At 42.5% G+C, this 17,768-nt stretch overlaps 1 protein-coding gene across 6 annotated transcripts in view; it reads right to left on the bottom strand.

Annotated features, from left to right (window-relative positions):
• Positions 1–4,786: 4,786 nt before the first annotated feature.
• The window catches only part of LOC136324019 (butyrophilin subfamily 1 member A1-like), a 61,439-nt gene continuing 48,457 nt past the window's right edge, over positions 4,787–17,768 (bottom strand). The window contains exons 10-14 of one of the 6 annotated variants that reach the window (XM_066256760.1): positions 16,088–16,108; positions 12,964–12,990; positions 10,377–10,403; positions 9,792–9,818; positions 8,529–9,618 (exon numbers count right to left, since the gene is read on the bottom strand). In XM_066256760.1, coding sequence (XP_066112857.1) covers positions 9,554–9,618; positions 9,792–9,818; positions 10,377–10,403; positions 12,964–12,990; positions 16,088–16,108 — 167 coding nt within the window. In that variant the 3' untranslated portion in view covers positions 8,529–9,553. Of the gene's footprint in view, positions 5,007–8,528; positions 9,619–9,791; positions 9,819–10,376; positions 10,404–11,334; positions 11,633–12,963; positions 12,991–16,087; positions 16,109–17,768 lie in introns of those variants that run through there. The other 5 variants (XR_010729060.1, XM_066256587.1, XM_066256671.1 and 2 more) reach the window with 5 other exon arrangements.

Raw genomic sequence — 17,768 nt, 5'->3', positions numbered from 1 at the left:
GACTGTGTGTATAAACTACCTCTACCACGTTCTGCAGTCTAGACTTGTTCATCGTACAGTTTATGGAGAATACACCCAGGATGCTGAGGGGAGCTGTTTCCTCTGACAGCTCAGCCCCACAGGTGCTCAGAGTGTCTGTGCACAGAGCTGGTGCAGATGCTCACATTCTCAAGAGGCTGCTCTCAGGACACTGGGCACTCGATGCCCACAGCACTGAGTTAGAATTCTCTCAGTGGCTCCGGGCAAGAAATCAGGGCCACCACCTTTCATTTGTTGTTATGTCACTTGCACTCAGTTTAACCTCTTACCACATAAACTAAACCCTATTGGTCATAAACTGAATTTACTAAGAATCTGTTGGTTGATCTCCTGGTTTCTTGGATTTGACCCCTGACTGAGGGTCACCGTCATGCACTTCTTTGGTCTTAAAGAAGCTTGTTCAGCCTCGGCTGGCGAGCTCAGTGGTAGAGCACCAGCTGGAATGAGGAAATCCTGAGTTGGATTCCCGGTCTGAGCACATAGGAGAAGCAACCTTCTCCACCACTTCCTCTTCTGTCTCTCTCCCTCTCTTTTCTCCTCTTACAGCTGTGGCTCAAATGATTGGAGCAATTTGGCTTCGTACTCTGAGGATGACCCTGTGGCCTCCCCTCAGGGGCTGAAATAGCTCAGTTGCTGAATCAGTGTCCCCAAATGGACAGAGCACCTCCAGTAGGGGGCTTACTGGGTGCATCTCAGTCTAGACACATGTGGGCGTCTGTCCCTGCCTCCCATCCTCTCACTTAGTAAAAAGAAAAAAAAATTTGTTCCATGTCCAAGAGTACCGTCATGTATTGTCCCCCCTCTCAGGAAGGAGATTGGGGTGACTCAGTGAGAAAGTTCCCAAGCTCACGTCCCCTCCCGTCACTCAGCCTTGAGAACCGTGGGCTGAGGCATCTTCCCGTGAAGAAATGAGAGCTGCGCTGTTTCAGGCTGTTGTTTTCCATGAAAAGATGGGATTAAGAACAGGACTTAATGGTCTTTCATGCAGAAGGGCCCTCAGAAGGGGAAGCTCCAGAACGTTCTCCCAGCTGTGGGGACGTCAGGGACCTGAAGAAGAGCGTGTCCTGCACCTGCCCCCACACCGGGCGTCCCGGGGGTGTTTCCACGTCTCAGCCGTGAGCCAGGGACCTGAGTGGGACCCTCTTACCTCTGGTCACAGTGCCGGTCCCACGGCCGAGGGGAAGAAAGTTAAATCAGAATTGAATTAAACAAGAGAGTAACACCCGGTGTCATTACAGACATTCCACCCAGTACACCTGCTGGAGCTCCAAGCTGCTCGGGGGACCCCGCCCCGCGGACTGAGATGGGGGTGATTCTCCACCATGAACCTACGGAGCCGAGAGAGGTCAACAGTGATGGAGGCGGTTCTGGGGCCCCTGCCCTGGGCGCCCCCACCTTGTTGGTACAGACAACTGCTTTTGCTCCCCACTTAAGAATGTGTCTCACTCAGATGTGCCAAGTCTGTGGAATTGTCCATAATCTCAGATTTTGGCACTTGTGGTGAGTGATATTTCTTTCCACACTGTAGAGTTTGTGGTCTTGCTGCCTCCAGGGTGGGCTCCATGGTCTCCCCTCTAGGTTTCAGACCTGCTCTGAGTCACCCCAGTGCTCCGCAGGGCAGGGCGGGAGGTTCAGGCATGAGTTCTCCAGTGCACTGTGCTCTTTTAAAACCAATTTACCGCAATAAAATTTAATCACATATCAAACCAAGGGGTCATGATTTGTTCCTTGTAAGTCTCAGAGAACAATACCCGGAGGGCAGCCTTGTTTTAAATTTGAAGTTTATTCTGTTCATAAACTGTGAAATGGTAAAAAAATAATAGTAACTTAATTTAGACAAGTGAGCTGGTGCATACATAAATTTCATCTTTCATATAATTGTTTTTATCACTCTATTGTCACATATTATATATTTATATATATATTTAGAGAGAAAGAGAGAGAGAAGGAGAGAGACATACATAGAAGGAGAGAAATGAGAGGCATCAATTCTTTGTTTTGGGTCCTTAGTTATTCATTGATTGTTTTCTCATATGTGCCTTGACTAGGGAGCTTCGCATAGATAGTGGCCCCTTGCTCAAGCCTGTGACCTTGTGCTTCAAGCCAGCCACCTTTGTTGTCAGGCCAGCAACCACGGGGTCATGTCCATGATCCAATGCTCAAGCGGGCAATACTGCATTAAAGCTGATGAGCCTGCACTCAAATAGCGACCTTGGGAATTTGAACCTGGGTCCTCAGGATCCAAAGGACAATGCTCTATCCACTGCAAACCTCCTAGTCAGGATGTCACATATATTTTTAAAGTAAGTCACATAGAATATACCTTAAATTCTCTTTCGTTAAAGTTTGCTAATTTTTTTCTCCATTTTCTCTCTGTGAATGATCTGCTGAGAATAAGGAGCCTGTCTCTCTGTCATTCTCTCTCTCTTCACTCCCTCCTTGTATATCGTTGATCTTTGAACACACTGCTTCAGATAGTGTGAGGTGGTCACGCAGATGTTTTTACTGCTTGGAAAAGAGTGATCACAGCAATAAACTTCCAGAACCACCCACTTAGTAAAGATATCGGTGTGCATTGGTTAACCTTTGTTACATGGTCCACGGGGCTGAGAAGTCAGAGATATTGTTTTCATTTCTGAGAGAGTATTTTGATTTAGACATTTTTAATGTGTTTTAGTGTTGAGAAATGAGAAAATCTTTAATCTTCATTAAAATAAAGAAAAGATATTGGGACATTTCAGAGCCAGAATCATGACAAAGATGGCACACAAGCACAGTTAGAGAGAGGATTTGAGAAGAATCTGACAAATGACCAGGCAGGTCAGAGGGACTTTCAGGAAGACTGAAGAGCTAGTGTCTGGGGAGAGCGGACAGAATGCTGGGAGGTCATTTCTGCAGGGAGATTTGTAAGGCTGGTGATGGATTTTGTTCATAACTGAGTTGATATGTGGTGACTCTGGGCTCAGTGTGAGGTTGTGATAATTAGACACAAACATCATGGGACACGGCAGCATGTGGGCTCCCTTCTCAAAAAGTCCCAATGGTGACAAACCCAGACCACAGATTTACTGAGAGGCAACAAGCAATTTAAACAATTTCTGTGATTTTCCTGCACAAACAACACAGCTTCTCACACTCTTTCATCCTCCTCGACACTCAGACTCGTCCTTCTTCTCCGGAGCCCACAGTTCCCTCTCCCCTCTGCTCTCGGGATGTCCCGCCCAGGTTTTCAGGGCTTGTCCTCAGGAGTTATTCACTCTCCACCAGATCAGTCCTTATGCAGATTAACTTAGTCAACTCACAACTGTGGCCAATCCTTCTATCCACGGATTTGACGGTGGTCTTCTGCTGTGAGGTCTTCTCCTCCCTGCCGTCTCTCCTGCTGTCCTCAGGACTGGGCGCCCACATCCCTCTGATCCTCCTCAGCACAGTCACCTCAGGTGACACCTTTTCTCCTGCACCTTCTGCCTCTCACTCCTCTCCTCTCTACATGCATATATGTTTTGCTATCTTCCCATTAAAAAAAAAAAACAAAATTGATAAAATAAAGACAAGCAGAAGCTAAATTCCTTCCTCTATTCTTCGGTAGATTCTTTCACGTATTTCTTCCCTATAAACCAATATTTCTCTGAAAGAATGGTCTGCCTTCAGCCTCCTCACTTTCCGCATGTCCATCCTCTCTGCAGACCCGTCAGTCTGCTGAACGTGCTCAGCTCGGTCCTGCGTGCTCTGCTGGCCTGTGTCTCAGCCTTGAACGTGCACAGCACTGACACACAGACACTCTCGTCCTGTAGATTTCCAGGACACGGTGCTCTTGTCGCTCCCAGGGTCTGCATGGGCCAGTCACTGGTCCTGCTCTCAGCCCTGTCCTCACCCTGCTCCCCCCTGTCCTTCTGTCCTAGGCTTTCCAGCTGTCCCTTCCTGCTCTGCCCCCTGCGACTCTATCGATTGGGTCACCCTGTCTCCTGCTTCAGTGATCACTTATATAAATGTGTTTCAGGTCTTTCTCTTGACTTCTGACCAATACCTGGGACTACCTCCACAATGTCTCCCTGGGGTCATCCTGCTTGTACCCAAGGTCAGCACAAGCAAAGCTGAATTCATCGTTTGCTCCTTAAATGTGCTCCTGGGGCTGTGATTATATCCTCAGAGTCCCACGTTGTCCATCCATAGTATATTTCACACTTTCCATTTTTACTAACTATTGGTTATTTAGAAGAAAGATTTCTTCAAAAGAGAATTTTTTTATTTAAAAAATTTTAATAGACACTTAATATTTTCAGTGTAATTTCAAAGGGGGTTGTTGCTGAGCATACAGGCAGCTCTGCATGGTACTGTGGTCCTATCTACCCAACCTGACACTTACACAGCCATGAAAGTGTCCACACTTAAGTTCCTACAGGTATGAATTCCCATCTTTTTGGAAAACATACTTCAAAAGCTGGCAAACTTGTATTTGTCAAGAGCCACTACTCTTTAGGAAGATTATTTTTCCCCAAATATATGAAAATGTCAAAAATTACTTGTATATTCTCTCCTCCCCTCCGACCTCAGCCAGCTTTATTCATTGTCCCCGCACTCTGTCCCCACAGGGTCCCTCTACTTGGGCCGTGCCCCCTGCACTGATGAGCAAATGTGGGAGGAAGGGGGCTGGGAGATGGGCTTGTATGACCTCATCTACTTCATCAGTCAGTATCACCGTCGCAGCTTTTTGACTTTTTAAAAAATATATACAATTTTTTTCAATTTCTTTATTTCTCAAGTTGTTGGATGAATAGTGTTATCCTGATGTTACCCACCACATTCAACTTTAAAAAGCAATTCAGCCAGTGCATCCATGCTGTTCTATAAGGTAGACTCCCTACTTCTATTCACAGTTGTGCAGTATTCCCCTGTGTAAATGCCCCTCAGCTCTTTTATCTGCTCATCTACTGACGGGCACTTGGGCTGCTTCCACAGCTTGACTGCTGTAAATAACGCTGCAGTCAACATAAGGTTGTTGATATATTTTTGAGTTAGTGTTTCAGGTATCTTTTGATATATTCCCGAGAGTGTAATTACTGGATGATGGATGTACTGGACAGTAACATGCAAGTGACATAAGCCAGTCAGAGAAAGAGTAGTACCATATGGTTTCACTGGTATGTGGAAACTAATGAACAAAATAAACTAACAAATAAAATATAACCAGACTCACAGGTACAGAGGGCAGGCAGACAGGTGTCAGAGTGGAGGTGGGTGAGTGGAGGACTGAGTGAAAAAGGTGAACGGATTATACAAAAAAAACCCACAACAAACCCTACAAAACTCATAGACAGAGAGCAAACATGGTGATTGTCAGGGGAGAAATGGGTAGGGGGACGTGGGGGGAGGTAACAGGACGGTATCAATGACTTGGGGTGGTGAACATACAACAATATGCAGATGATGTATCATAGAGTTGTAGTCCTGTATTCTGCATCCTTTTATTAACCAAAGTCACCCTCACAAACTCAATAAAAAATAGTATGGAAGTCAGCAATAAACTATGTTTTTTATGTGGAATACATTTTAATGTGCTTGTTTTCCTGCTAAACTTGATGTCTTTACATTTGAAATGGAAGAGAAATTCCACCTACCATAATTACTCTTTCCAGGAAACATTTGAAAGAAAAAGAAAAAGAGAAACAAAATTTTGAAATCTGTGATTTACAATGTATACTATTAATTCAAATATCAAATACAGTAGAAGATAGATTTCTCAGTTAAAAACAAACCAAAAGTAAGTACCTTTCGTGCTATAATTACTTTACAAAGTAGGAGTCAGTATATAAATGGTTAAATATTTACAGGAAAACACGTGGGTCACAGAGAGGGAACTCTTTCAGTATTCGCCCGTCTCCTTTGAGGTCTCTCTTCTGTCTTCTCCATGTTCCCTCTGCGCCCTTGGAGACAGCTCTGTGCTTCCATGTGTCTCATTTTACCCCGGGGAATTCTGGGTAGACCACGTGCAAACCTTCCTGTCTGCCCTTCCGTCTCTCCTGTGCACTGATTCCTGATCTGCGCCTCCTGCTCTCACCAGCTGGTGTCCCAGTGAAGATGGTGGTTTATTCACCTAACACCCTTTAAAGTGAGGGAATGGGCCCACTGTTTCAATGACCAGGAGTGTGGAATGTGGCCTCTGTGCCCCCAGGAGAGACTTTCCTCTACAGACACTTCCCAGACTTCCAGCTGCTACGAGGTGCTGCAGCGAGTGGACTCTGTGGTCTCTCTGTCACACCCACCCCCCAGCACTGCCCCCTCTCTGAACCACTGCTCCAGATGACCAGTTCACTCAGGTAGCAGAGATCCACAGTGGGGACCTGTGTAAGGTGGTTTCTCTTTATAGAATATACACCTATGGGACTCGATGTAGTAGAATAATGGCTTCATAACTTTGTGAGCTGGGAAATTCTTCGACTTTGCTTCTAGAGCTGAATATTAGATACTCTATTATAATTGTCTGTGAACTTGAATCTCTCAAAGCATTGCATCAATTGATTACTATGATGTGGATTCACCTACACAATTTATTCTACTCTTGAAGCCCTTGTTAAATGATCATTTAATTTTGGGAGACCGTGTTTCATACATGTTTCAAAAAAAATAGTTAAGATGGGTTTTCCGTTTAGATATTTTGAATTAAAAAACAGCAGCAATGTAAAAGATAGTATATCACAAATATTGGAAGAAAAGTCTGGAAGGTAACAGCAAAAAGTATAATACCACATTCATTATAACTAAAACTATATAACTAAGATAACAGTAATACAATGCCAGTGGAGTGTAACAGGAAGAGACAGAAACCCCTAGGCTGTCTGATGATGGGCTGTGTGAGGGGGTCCTACAAAGTATGGGTCTTATAAGCCTCTTTTGAGCCCCGAGCAGGGATGAGCTACAAGATGCACAGTTCAGTTGAGAGCAGCGTTTCCACCCCACTCTGTCCCCGGAACTGGCCTCATGGGCTCCCTGCACCCAAATGCACCTGAGACAGGGGCCCATATACATGAAACCAAAACCCAAGCTGAATGGAGGATTTATATAGTTTGTTGCCAACACTGCTTACAAATCTGGACTTAATGTTTGTGTTCCTCCTCCCACTTTCTGTATTCAAGTCTCAGCCTCCAGCGTGATGGTATTGGCAGAGGAGCATCTGGGAGATGTCAGGTTTAGATCAGGTCAGGAGGTGAAGGCCCCTGGTGCAAGAAGTGCTCTTTTTAGAAAATTAAACAAGGTCTAATTCTGAATACTGGAGGTTCAAGTTCAACATGGGGACTTTGAGTTTGGAACGGGGGAGTACAATTCAACCTGTATCATAGTGTATAATGAAGACAAAAGGGAACAGGGAAATAGAAATGGAGTATTTATGTAACTATTTAAAAAGTATGGTTATAAAAAAAGGAGACTAGAAGTGATACATCTTATAGTTTTGGTTTTAATATGGGAAATATTTTGAAAATTTTAATTTAATTAAAAATTATAAAACAATTTTAGTGAGAGATGGAGAGGCAGAGAGACAAACTTCTGTATGCACATGACTGGGATCCACCCGGCATGCCCACCAGAGGACGATGCTCTGCCCATCTGGGGCGTCGCTCTGCTGCAACTGGAGTCATTCTAGTGCCTGATGCAGAAGCCACAGAGCCATCCCCAGCGCCTGGGCCAACTTTGCTCCAATGGAGCCATGAGTGTGGGAGGGGAAGAGAAAGACAGAGAAAACGGAGAGGGGAAGGGTGGAGAAGCAGATAGGCACTTCTCCTGTGTGCCCTGGCCGGGAATCAGACCAAGGACATCCACATGCTGGGCCGACACTCTACCACTGAGCCAGCAAACTAGGGTGGAAAAATTAAGATTAATGGAAAAACACTAATAGAAAGGCCGATGAAGTCTAGAACTGGAGAGGACAGGACAGCACAGGCACACTGAGAAAAGGGGAAAGCAGGGTTGGCAGTGGAAAGACAGTGACATTGTTAATAGACGTGACAGCAAAGGTGAGGACGTGGACGTGGCTGGAGAGGACGGGAGGAGTACAGAGGGCGGTGTCCAGGCCGTGACAGGGACTGCGCATGTGCAGAGAGCCCGTCTTCTCACAGGAGGGACCATCACAGCACGGTGAGCTCCGGTCTGAGAAACAGGTCATTAGATTGATCTGTGGTTGGAGTTCTGTCAAGCGGATGTGACAGAAGGACAGTGACCCAGGGGTTTCATTTATGAGTCATGGGACACTAGACAGTGTTCACCACGGCTCTAAGCAGGAAAGGGCAGGAGTGAGGTCAGGAGGGACTTGGGGGTCAGGAGGAACAAGTGGCCCAGTGGGAGGGACACACTGGGGGAGCAGGAGGAGCTGAGAAACCAGGGGTCACACCTGGGGTTCCCCTGGACATTCCACCTGGACGTCCTCCTTTGACTCCTTAAAGGGAGAGTGCACCTCGTGGTTAGAGTCAATTAGGAGGAAAATATTGAACATGTAATTGTCTAAAAGGTAGAAAAGTTTATTTCTCACAGGAAAACAATTCTGGAATAGGGCAATAGAATAGTTTCATGATCTTGTTAAAACTGAAGCTACTTCTAATTTCTGTGCCATCCTTGTCAGGTTACATGGTCACAGATGTTATTTGAGTTCCAGCTATAAAGACACATTATAGTCAGCAGAAAAAGTCAAGGAGAAAAAAGAACACTATTTCCCTCTAAGGACACACCTCAGGGGTCATACAGTGTCACACAGAATAATTCAACTTATAACACACAGGTCATCATTTAGTCACAGGCATCGGGGAAGGTCGGGAAATCTACCATTTGTATGAGGGTCTCTAGGTGTGTAATTAGAGGACTCTATAACTAAGGAAGAGGGGACATTGACATGAGGGACAATCATCAGTCTGTGTGTCAGAGCTTCATCCTGAACCTGAACCAGTAAGGAGAAGGAAACAGTCTATTTATTTGTATCTCACCCGGGAAATGTGATCAACATTGGAACCCAAAGGAAGTATTTTTTATGGGAGTTAGTGTAGCATAGGAATTGCAACATCAGTCACTTCTTTTCCTTCACCTGGGCAGATGGCTAGGGAACCTGAGTCCAAGGACCAGAGCCTGAAAAGAGGTCTCAGGACACCGTAGAAAGTGTTGTTGGGAAAGCTGAATATGTGGGACCCATGTGTCAGGTTAAAGAAAGATACATCTCCATCCTCGTAATCCAGAAATATCCCCACTTTGAGGGGCTTTTCTCCTACAGTAAGAGGGGTTTCTGGGGAAGTGACGGCCCAGTATTCCCCACTGTAGAGCCTGATGGCCCAGAAGCCATTGTGTGGGGACATGGTGACCCTCCCATTCCTTGTTACATTATCTCTACAAACTCCCAGGTCCCAGGAATGTGCCTCCCCAACCTCCACCTCCCAGTACCATCTCCCTGAGCTGATGAACAGCTGACCCAGCACACAGGGAAGGGAGTCGAATCTTTGTGTGGAGCTGGGCAGATCTTGTCCCCTTTCTTGCCAGGTCACTCGTCTCCCATTATCAGGAGGAGGGCAGGATGAGCAGTGGCTGCGTCCAGGGTCACAGTTACTACAGGACAAGAGATTGTCATGATTTTGAGAAAGTTCTCTATATCTGGGCTGGAGGGTTCCCATTCTGCGAGATCTCCTCTGGTCCTGGGTAGATCCAGCTCCTCTCCACCCATCTTTCCCCAAGACCACCCTGCAAGGATCAGGGTCTCTCCTGGACCATCATAGACTCACCAGCTTTGAACTCTTCTTTTCTCCAATCTACAAGGAAAAAATGAACATGAGAACTCACCATTTGAAAGGTCAGCTGCCTCTCTGCCCAGAATACGATGAGTATACATTTCTTAGAATGAATTCAAGAAAATGCCTACCCAAGATAATATTCTTTCATGTACTAAAGTCTCTCTTGCAGTCTGCTAGATTATGTGTGACTTGAAGATCTGACACGTTCTTATGCTCTCTTCATCCCACATTTCTATATGATAAATATTTATAATCTATATCAGATAATTGAGAATAAATAGGGTATAAGGTGAATCTGACCAAATAATTTATATTTTTCCCTAGTGTTCTTAAATTTTAGCAGTTGTTAACACTCTACCTATGCTCAAATAACAATGTCAAGTGCAATAAAAAAATTTTATAAACTGCTATAATGTAATGTTTTCAAAACATCTGTTAAAATATTGAGTAATCTCTTGAGTTTTTGAAAGTATACCTCGATGTTTCTTTGATTTTCAGCATTGTGTGAACAGGGTATGTTCATCTAATAAAATCTTTGACAAAAAGTCTTTTGTCATCACGTCCCATGTCACTCACCGGGGTATAATGGCGCATTCTTCCAGTCTGCAAAGGAACAAAACAGGAAGACATTTACTTTTGTTCCCTCCCCGTTTCTCACTGACTTTTTCATTTCTCCCTGTCTTTGTCCCATTTCTTCTAAATCTCTTGAACTTCCTCTTTCTATCCTGTGTTACCTTCATATTCCATTTTCAAGCATGATAATAAAAATGCTCAGCTGTAAGGCAGCTGGAAATATATCAGGTCTACCGGAAAGTTCTGTCCATTTCTATCACAATAAGTTTTAACACGTAAGCACGGCCCTGGCCGGTTGGCTCAGCGGTAAAGCGTCGGCCTGGTGTGTGGGGGACCCAGGTTCGATTCCCGGACAGGACACATAGGAGAAGTGCCCATTTGCTTCTCCACCCCCCTCCTTCCTCTCTGTCTCTCTCTTCCCCTCCCTCAGCCAAGGCTCCATTGGAGCAAAGATGGCCCGGGCGCTGGGGATGGCTCCTTGGCCTCTGCCCCAGGTGCTAGAGTGGCTCTGGTCGCAGCAGAGCAATGCCCCGGAGGGGCAGAGCATCGCCCCCTGGTGGGCGTGCCGGGTGGATCCCGGTCGGGCGCATGCGGGAGTCTGTCTGACTGCTTCTCCCCATTTCCAGCTTCAGAAAAATACAAAACAAACAAACAAACAAAAAAACACGTAAGCACATGTTTATTTGGTGCATGTGTGCATCTCTATCTTTATCACTTAATGTATACATACTGATGTAGAAAATTAACTAAAACAAAGTTAATTCACGTTGGTCTTATGTGTAAAGCCATAGTGTACCCATGGCTACTGATAAACTTCATTTATGCCACTGTATTTGATATGAATTTCAACAAGGAAGAAATGCTACAGAAGCATGTAGAAATTTATTGAAAGTGTTTGGTTCTGATAGGACATGCAGAAGATGGTTCAAAAAATTCAAAACAGGTGATTTTGACCTTTCTGATAAGCCACGTTCTGGGTGACCATCTTTGATTGATGACGATGTTGTTAAGACCATGTTGGAGCAAGATCCTTTTCTGACAACATCGGGGATCGCAGAAAGGCTTAATTCAGCTCAGCAAACCATTTCGGACCATATTCGGAAGATAGGGTTGGTGTGGAAATATTCAAGATGGGTGCCACATGAATTAAGTCAGAAGAATTTGGATGATCAAGTCGTAATATGCACATCGCTGCTTGCTTGGAACAAAATCGAGCCCTTCTTGAACCGGATGATAACTGGGGATGAAAAGTGGATTACCTACGAAAACATTGTAAGGAAAAGGGCATATTGTGAACCTAGAAAACCTAGCCCTTCTACCTCTAAACCAAATTTGACTCTGAATAAGAGAATGTTGTGTATATGGTGGGACATTCGAGGACCAACATATTATGAGCTTTTAAAACCGAACAAAAAGCTCAATTCGGAGAAGTATTGTCAGCGACTAGATAATTTAAAGACAGCAGTCCAAGAAAAGAGGCCGGCGATATTCAATAAGAAGAACATCATACTGTATCATGATAATGCCAGGCCACATGCTGCTTTAGGGACTCGTCAAAAAATTGCAGAACTAGGCCCTGGCCGGTTGGCTCAGCGGTAGAGCGACGGCCTAGTGTGCGGAGGACCTGGGTTCGATTCCTGGCCAGGGCACACAGGAGAAGCGCCCATTTGCTTCTCCACCCCTCCGCCGCACCTTCCTCTCTGTCTCTCTCTTCCCCTCCCGCAGCCAAGGCTCCATTGGAGCAAAAATGGCCCGGGTGCTGGGGATGGCTCTGTGGCCTCTGCCTCAGGCGCTAGAGTGGCTCTGGTCGCAACATGGCGACACCCAGGATGGGCAGAGCATCGCCCCCTGGTGGGCAGAGCGTCGCCCCATGGTGGGCCTGCCGGGTGGACCCCGGTCGGGCGCATGCGGGAGTCTGTCTGACTGTCTCTCCCTGTTTCCAGCTTCAGAAAAATGCAAAAGAAAATGCAAAATAAAAAAATAAAAAAAAATTGCAGAACTAGGCTGGGAAATTCTGTTGCATCCACCATATTCCCCGGACTTAGCACCCTCTGACTATCACTTGTTTTTGTCCTTACAAAATTTTTTGAAGGGCAAAAAATTCAAAAATAAGAAGATATCAAACAAGCACTGGTTCAATTTTTCGCATCAAAAGATAAAACATTTTTCAAAAATGGGATATACAAATTGCCCTCACACTGGCAAGAAATCATTAATAATAATGGCAATTATATTATTTAGTAAAGTTTATTGACGGTAAGAAAAATTTGTATTTTGTTTTATTCCAAAAACGGACAGAACTTTCTGGTAGACCATATACAACTGACAGGACGTGGGAGGGATGGGGAAGGAGTGAAAGGAAGGAAATTAAATGAAGACAGGAAAGAAGAGAGAGGAGAGGAGAAAGGACGTGCTGGATCATGTGTGAGGGAATTTATTGAAGTTTAGGAAGATGATGCTCAGATGCTGTTCTGCTAATCATAGGCTAATCATAGACTTTTTGTGTATCTTGTCATCCTGGCCGACTGCTACAGGGGACGACCCAGAGTGACAGATGAATGGAGCTTTCTGAGAGCAAAGCACTACTCACCGGACTTGTACTGACCCTTCCTCCTGTCTGAGAGAAAACACACAGACACACGTATGAGACAGGTGTTCTCAGCCTCATCAGGAAGATGCAGGTAGAGCTGCTCATCTGACAACATTTCTGTCTGCATATTGGCCAAGTAACACCCATTTCAAAAGTAATGAAAGAAATCTCTATAAAATTTGTTTCATCTGAAAACTTTACTACAGATTAATAATGCATGAGAGTTTAAATAATTCTTCTAAAAGGGTACTAAAAATAATGTAGGGATATCTCAGAAAATAACCTTAGACTTTAGAGATATATTATTGACTTAATTGACATGGAAAATGCATGTGTGAAAAACCTTGAAAAGAAGCAGTTTGTTTAATGAATACTTAAATTAATTAAAATAAAAATGAAAAGTGAATAATAACTATGATCAGAAAGAGAACATAACCAGGTAAAATCCTGGACAACATTTACGTACTTAGGAAACTGAGAACACGGTCAGGAGAAGAGGACTCATGAGTCTCAATTTACACCTGACATCAGTTTATACAAAGTGTGAGGAGGACCAGCAAAGGAGGAGCTCATCCCACTGAGCAGCTGTGGAGGGTGGACCCCGGCGTTAGGAACTGGAACAACGTCATGTAGACACAATGGGCTCCGTCTCAGAGTAGATGTGAGGAGCCCACATTTCAGGAAGCTTTCTATGAATGGAAACAACCACATCGTTCTGTCTAATCCCCTTCCCATCACCAAGCTCTTGATGACACTGTGGTGTCTACCTGGAAGGTAAAAGGCTAAGGATACAACAAAGAGCAGAAAAAGGAAAGAAGAAAAATATTTATAGAAGATCCTCCAGTAAAAAAGAGTGTCAGGAAAAAATTACCAATTTGACTGAGAAGATTTTACAAAAAATAAAATTGAAAAAATAAACCCTTTTTGTAAATGTCAAGGAAAATCAACACAGAAAATATGAATGTGTTAATAATTTTCACTGTACAGAACATTGGCAGCGTAAATATAATCATAAAAGCAATTAAACAAAAACCAGGAAATAAAAAAAAATGCATGGAGCACATTTTTATCTTAGAAAAGTGAGAAAGGAGAATGAATTTTTGCAATTGATTGAATAAAAGAAAAATGTCAGAAATGAGGACAAAAAAATAAAAAGCATTTTATTCTACTCATATTTCCTTGATGAGAGTTTTAAGGCTATATGTAATTCAAGATGACCATGTTATCTTGATGAAAGTGTATTGAAATTGACTTTTAGTTTTGCAAATCTTTCTGACTATGTCTGATTAAACAGGATGTCTTTGAGTGAAAAGATTATTTGTATAATTAGTGGCAACCATATGTAGAAGTCCTGAATAAGTCTGTTTAGAAGATGTCACAACCACTGAGAAAGTGAATGACTATCAGTCTGGGTATAACCTTTTTGCAAGTCTGATGATTTATTGTTTCTTACGTTTAACAGAATGAAAATAAATTTATTTGGATTTCAGTCGGTAGGACATCAAAGTAGCTTTAGAAACCTATACTCTGAGTTTTTCATTTACCTCAGAAGGTCAAAGAATTTGACCCCTTAACTTATATTTAAGTAGAGAATTTCTAAACACATAATTTTTAAATAAGGAAATAGAAAATGAATGGAATAAAATGGATGTGAATTAGTGACTAACATTCATTTTATTTCTTTCTTATTAGGCTGTGGAATCTGTTGATGTCCCTTTCAAAACTTTCATGCAAATTTCAGGCATTAGCTCATTTATAGAATAAATATTTTGTAAAAGACAGTGATTATGAATAGTTTCAGTTTATCAGATTCATACATTATGTAGTAGACATGCACTTACTTTTTCTATATTCTTGGAGAGACCCTCTTTGAAGCTCTTTTTAAAATTTTATTGATTTTAGAGACAGAGAGATAGAGAGAGAGTGAGAGAGAGAGTGACATCAATCTATTCCTGTTTGTGCCCTGACCTGGGATGGAACTGGCAACCTCCTTGCTTCTGGATAGCACTCTAACCAACTAAGCTCTCTGGCCAGGGCTCTTTAGTGGTCTTATAGCCACGGTGTGTTCCTTTGTCTCCTGTGTTCCACAGATGAGAACATCTTCTGAACTCATCACCATCTCCCAAAGTATAACCTTACTTAATTTAGATACCTCTTAGTGCAATTTTACTCACAAAATAAAAATGTTACTTCATATCTATTTAGTGAGGAAAGTCCACTATTCTGAAATTAAATATCAGGAAAATAAGAAAACAGAAATACTACATATATAGCAGTGAAGAGAGTTCTAAGTCAAATGAGCCTTTCTTGGAGAAAACTTACACAACAGAAACTAAAAATCCCTAAATTTGCACGTGTCTTATTAAGAAGGTTCTATTCATAGGAAGGTTGTGTCTCCCTGATAACAAAGACAACACAAATAAATGAGATAATAATGAAAGAAATGGAAAAACAAATGAAGATGAGTAATCCGAGTTTAAAGGATGAGATAAGAAGACAAAGTCATGTTCAAGCACAGCTCTGTTAACAACAACGATCACTGGGAATTGGAGAAAAGGGCACAAGACACAGATGGGAGGAGGACAGAGACACAGTGAGCTACATGCTGGGATTTGCCTTTTTTCTGTTCACTCGCCTCTAAAAAGTAATATATATATATTACTTTTATGTATGTATATGTATGTGTGTGTGTGTGTATATATGTATGTGTGTGTGTGTGTGTGTGTGTGTGTGTGTGTATATATATATATATATATATATAAAGAATTCATTCCAAGTGAAATCACAAGTGCGGGGAGGAAGGAGAGCAGAAATTGGAATCCCTTTTGTAGCTCAGTCTAAAGTGCACATTCACCCATATTTATGAGAACTGGGACCATCAGGTTTCAGAAGACATGTCACCATCAGAGGGAATGCCATTCTATCCTCTGGGATGTGCAGTATTGTTTTCACCTGTCATTGGACTATCACCTTTTACTGATAAAAAAGATTTAAGTAATTTAAAATTCATGAGAAAAGAAGAGGAAAGATTGGGTTCGTAATGATTTAAAGAACAAGAAACAAACAAGAATAATTTTTTCTATGAAATACATCGCTAAAGGAGTGTCAATTAGAGTAAAGTTACCAATTTCTTGCTGAAGTTCATCTGCAAAAGAAAATAGAAAACTTTGGTAAATATAAGGGAAACAAACACGAGACATTAAGATCAGTTGAAAATGGCCAATTCATAGTAAATTGGTGAGATGGATATAATAAGAAAAGAGTCAGCAGGAAACAAATCCAAACTGAAAACTTGGTGAGATACCACTTTTTTTTGTAGAAGAGAGAAAAGTAAATGACATTTCCCAAATAACTAAATAAAAGATATTAAGAACTGTCAGAGAGAACACTTAGAAGTTTATCTCATGCTTATTATTTTATGAATGGCTTAAGATACATGACTATGACATGGAATTGTACAGTAAATGCACCCATCCATTCAAATCTGGTTTCTTTTAACTGATAGAGACAGAGACAGAGAGACAGAGAGAGGGAAAGACAGACAGGAAGAGAGAGAGAGATGAGAAGAATCAATTCTTTCTTGCAGCACCTTAGTTGTTCATTGATTGCTTTCTCATATGAGCCTTGACTAGGGGCTATAGCCAAGCCAGTGACCTCTTGCTCAAATCAGTGGCCTTGGGCTCAAGCCATCGGCTTTGGGCTTCAAGCCAGTAATCATGGGGCTCAAGCCAGTCACCACCGGGTCATGTCAATGATCCCAATCTCTAACCAGCGATCCGGTGCTCAAGCTGGTAACAGTGTGCTCAAGCTGTTGAGCCTGTGCTAAACTGGTGACCCTGGACTTGTGAACCTGGGTACTTTGTATCCCGAGCCAATGCTCTATTTACTGCACAACCACCTGGTCAGAATCAAAGCTGTTTTTGTTGCATCAGTCACAAGAAACCTGCTCTGTACTTTAAAGAGATACCTTCCTAAAATGCATGTCTAAAGATAAAATTGAATACAGCTAAATGAAGTTGAGTACATTAGTCTCAAGAATATAACTGAAATATTCATTAGAAAGGAAGGATATTTAACTGAATGTCTATATTAAGTTTTGTTTGGAAACAACACAGGACGATAGTATTTGTGTTCCTGATTTAAAATCTTCAGAATTGAGAGATGTTTGTACTCTCTGTATGATATAAAATCCTTCCAAAAATATTTGACAGGAACTGAAATTTATCAACTTGATAAATGTGTCATTATAAATATAAATAAGGGAACAATTAATAGGTTAGAATTTATTTTTCAAGCCAAAAAAAATTGCAAAATATATTTGAATAGGTGGGACTCTGGCATTACATGTTCAAAGGCTGTGCAACTGTGACCATCAAGTTCACACTCGACCAAATGAATGTGTTTTACACAGACATGGAAAGAACAATAACTAGAGAAACTAAACTCAGTACGTTTGGCATCTTCTCTTATCTCAGAATGTTTGGGGAAGTATCAATTGCACCATAAGGGACCTCAAACTTAGAAATTACTAACATAGGTTCTATGTTTGCATAGTTTTCCAGCACTGTTTATAAATTAGTTACACCAACATCTTAATGAATCAGCAACAAGTCTCTGAACACAGAGAATGCCCATGTTCATAGGGAATGGTGGCGTAAGATGGAAAAGGAAGGGATGGGAAAGGGTGGAGGTGAGGGAGACAGCAGTGAACATCACTCAACAAGGAGAAACTCAACACTAAAAACATGGGGTCAGATGAGATGACAGCCAGGAAACAGGAGCAGACAGATGACACAGAGATAAAG

Source organism: Saccopteryx bilineata, chromosome 1 (assembly GCF_036850765.1).
Source record: "Saccopteryx bilineata isolate mSacBil1 chromosome 1, mSacBil1_pri_phased_curated, whole genome shotgun sequence".
Classification (NCBI taxonomy): domain Eukaryota; kingdom Metazoa; phylum Chordata; class Mammalia; order Chiroptera; family Emballonuridae; genus Saccopteryx; species Saccopteryx bilineata.
This window is presented reverse-complemented; position numbering and strand designations above follow the sequence as displayed.